The sequence below is a fragment of the Mustela nivalis genome (genome assembly GCF_964662115.1).
Source record: "Mustela nivalis genome assembly, chromosome: 20".
NCBI lineage: Eukaryota > Metazoa > Chordata > Mammalia > Carnivora > Mustelidae > Mustela > Mustela nivalis.
In genome coordinates, this window is record NC_139039.1 from 41,411,897 (window position 1) to 41,415,369 (window position 3,473).

At 43.0% G+C, this 3,473-nt stretch overlaps 1 protein-coding gene across 1 annotated transcript; it reads right to left on the minus strand.

The window, feature by feature from the left end:
• Nucleotides 1-1,174: 1,174 nt before the first annotated feature.
• On the minus strand, nucleotides 1,175-2,098 carry LOC309855514 (olfactory receptor 1M1-like; the record flags this gene model as incomplete). The annotated part of the gene is made up of 1 exon (XM_082715874.1): nucleotides 1,175-2,098. The coding sequence occupies one exon, from the start codon at nucleotides 2,096-2,098 to the stop codon at nucleotides 1,175-1,177; it is 924 nt and encodes a 307-aa protein (XP_082572000.1).
• Between the last annotated feature and the right edge of the window lie 1,375 nt (nucleotides 2,099-3,473).

The following is a 3,473-nucleotide window of genomic DNA, read 5'->3' on the forward strand; positions in this document are numbered from 1 at the left end:
CAAAGATACAGATGTAGTGAAAAGAAGGGTCATCTGAACCCCAATATTCATAGCAACAGTGGCCACAGTCACCAAACTGTGGAAAGGACCAAGATGCCCTTCAATGGACAAATGGATAAGGAAGATGTGGTCCATATATACAATCGAGTAATATGCCTCCATCAGAGACAATGAACACCCAACTTTTGTATCAACATGGATGGAACTGGAGGAGGTTATGCCAAGTGAAATAAGTCAAGTAGAGAAAGTCAATTATCATATGGTTTCACTTACTTGTGGAGCATAAGGAATAACATAGAGGACATTAGGAGAAGGAAAGGAAAAGTGATTGGGAGAAATAGGAGTGAGAGATGAGCCATGAGAAACTATGGACTCTGAGAAACAAACTGAGGGGTTTGGAAGGGAGGTGGGTAGGGGGATGGGTGAGCCTGGTGGTAGGTATTAAAGAGGGCACATATTGCTTGGAACATTGGGTGGGTGCATAAACAATGAATCTTGGAACACTGAAAAAAGTAAAATAAAATTAAGATGTTAAAAAAATCTTTATGTAAAGGCAATAAAAACATGGGATAAGCCACTAGGTATAATGTATCTATGTACTATACCTGATTATAAATATTATATGTATCTGTATGTTCCCGTCAATATGCTGTTGTTCAGTGGCAGCCAGTATCCAGCTGAAGGATAGACATTCAGAGAAAAAGTAAAATGCTGTGTTTATACAAACACTACATGCAGAAAAACGGACAGACAGACAGACAGACACACATACACACCCTAACAGTGGCTTGGATTAACTTTTCTTTAAATTGTATTCTAACACTAATGCTATTGAAAATTGATCATATATTGCCATCACTATGATCATTTTGATTCCCATTGCTATTTCTATCAACAGACAAATAATGAAGATCCTTACCATGGAGAGAGAGAAAGACACAGAGAGAGAGAGAGAGACAGAGAGAGACAGAGAGAGACAGAGAAACCCCTACCTGAGGTGGGACCTAGATCATAGTTCTCCTGAACTTAGTTTAGTGTTCTTTCCCATCTTTCCCATAGATTATCTAATGCTCTGTACCAGGCTTGGTGTTAACTGACTCGCCTTGTAATTGTGGTGGTGATGTGGAGAGGGATTTCCCCCAAAATAGTTGTTTATGTGGGATTATTCACAATCCTATGAACCCTCTAAACCTAGAACACTTTTAAGTGAACTCTTCACATCCTTATTTCTCAGACTGTAAATGAAAGGATTGAGAGTGGGAGTTACCAGGGTATACATGACAGCAGCAACCAGCGCCCCCATGGAGTGAGAGGTTGATGGGGGCTTCAGGTAGGAGGCAAAAACTGTGCTGTAGAAGAGGATGACCACAGAGAGGTGGGAGCTGCATGTGGCCAGGGCTTTCTTTTTCCCCTTTTCTGATGGGACCCTAGCCACAGCATGGAAAATATGGGCATAAGAGCTTATGATGCAGAGGAGAGGGCCAAGTCCTAACAACCCGGTCAGAACCATCATCAGGACCTCACTGAGGTGGGTATCTGAGCAAGAAAGTTGAAAGAGTGGGCCAAAATCACAGAAAAAGTGGTGAATCTCTTGATTAGTATAGAAATATAACTGACATAGGGACAGAATATGCACCAGAGAGACAAAGTGGGCCACCCCCCATGACCCACCCACCAGTAGCCCACATCTACAGGGAGTCATCAGTAGTGGGTAGTGCAGAGGATGACAGATGGCAGCATAGCGGTCGATAGCCATGACAGTCAAAAGCAGGCTGTCCATATCAGCAAAAGTAGCAAAGAAATATAACTGGGCCAGACATCCAGGAAAAGAAATGGATCCACTACTTGTCCATAGATCCTCAAGCATTTTAGGGGCTGTGGTAGAAGTGAAGCAGAGGTCCACCAGGGAGAGTTGGCTGAGGAAGAAGTACATGGGAGTGTGGAGGCGTGCATCTGCACAGATAGCCAGCAGAAGGAGCAAGTTCCCTAGGAGGCTCAACAGGTAAAGGGCAAGAAAGAGACCAAATAGGAGCTTCCTGTGCTCTGGGCCTTGGGACAGTCCTACAAAGACAAAGTCAGGAGTCTTGCTGCAGTTCATTCTGGGTCTTGGTGTGCCGCAAGAAAGGGACCATCATGTAGAGGTTGCTCACTGTCAGGAACTGAGGTGGAAATAAGGCTCTATCCCGTCTCTTGGTATCTGGTGGGTTTCCCAAAACCATCAATATGAATAATGGGTGAAAACCTAAAACAGCAATGGGAGGGACAAGAGTTGGATGTCATAAAGGATGGTCAAAGTGAGAGGCACAAAGACAAGAGAATGAGGGGAACAACAGAGACTTTCTGGAGTTCTTTGCATTTAAAAGTCTTCTTAATTAAGAATGAGATGGTATAACTTCTTGTTTGTGAATGTTTTTATCACAAGACCATGAGTCCTTGAAGGCAGAGACAGCATCTCAGTACTTAGCTTGGTGCTTGACACACAGTGGGAGCTCAGTAAATGCTCCTGCACATCTACACATTCATTACTCTAGTTCAAGCTGTCATTGATAACTGCAGCACTGGGAGCCTCTGAACAGTTTAATATGCCCCCTGGCCCCATCAGTATATCCTACACTCTGCAGCCAGAGCAATCTTATCAAACAAGAAAATATGAACATGTCACTTCTTTGTTTACAAATAAGTAAACAAATAAGTGTCTGGAGAACCACTGGTCTTAGGAGAATTCAAAACTCCTAACCATGTCCTACAGAGCTCAGTGTTTATTGAGCTCACAATGTCTCATCAGCTTCAGGTTGCCCCACAATTCACTTGTCCTCTGCTCCCCAACCATGATGACCACATGGCCTTCCCTTCTCTGAGTTACTCTGCTCCTCTTCCCTACCTCAGAGCAGTTGGTGACCTTCTCAGGGAGGTTTTCCTTTACCTCTTTGATGAAGCCAAACCTCCCATTTCTATGCTGTGACATTACCTTCATAGAATTTACTAAATTTGTAATGTGAAAGATGTAAGCACATTTGTCTTCCATTAATATTTATTGAGGGTATTTAGTTAACATTGGAGTCCTTAAGACCAGGAGGTGCAGAGAGTGCACCTCATTTTCTTCTCTGTTGTAGCCCCAGTGTTTGTCATGTGAAAGACAGTATTTGTCACAAGGAGAACAAATACATTAATTAATAGAGAGTGAAGGCCAGAGGACAGTATGCTGTCTTCCTTAAGTGGTTCCTTCCATTTCAACACTTGTGTAAAAGTTCTTTCTACAAATACATGAGATGTGGGCTGAAGATATGTATCTACTTCTTCTCTCCTGAAAATCCAGACCAATGAGAGTAAGGGTCCTTTTCTTTGAAGTCTTGCTGATTTCAGTCTTTGCACTCCATATTCTTGGTTACCTTCTGTGGGCTTGCATCAACTCATCCCCAGCTTATTCCATCACAGCTTGGCTGACTTTCCTGCCTCCCCCTCTTATTGCTGTG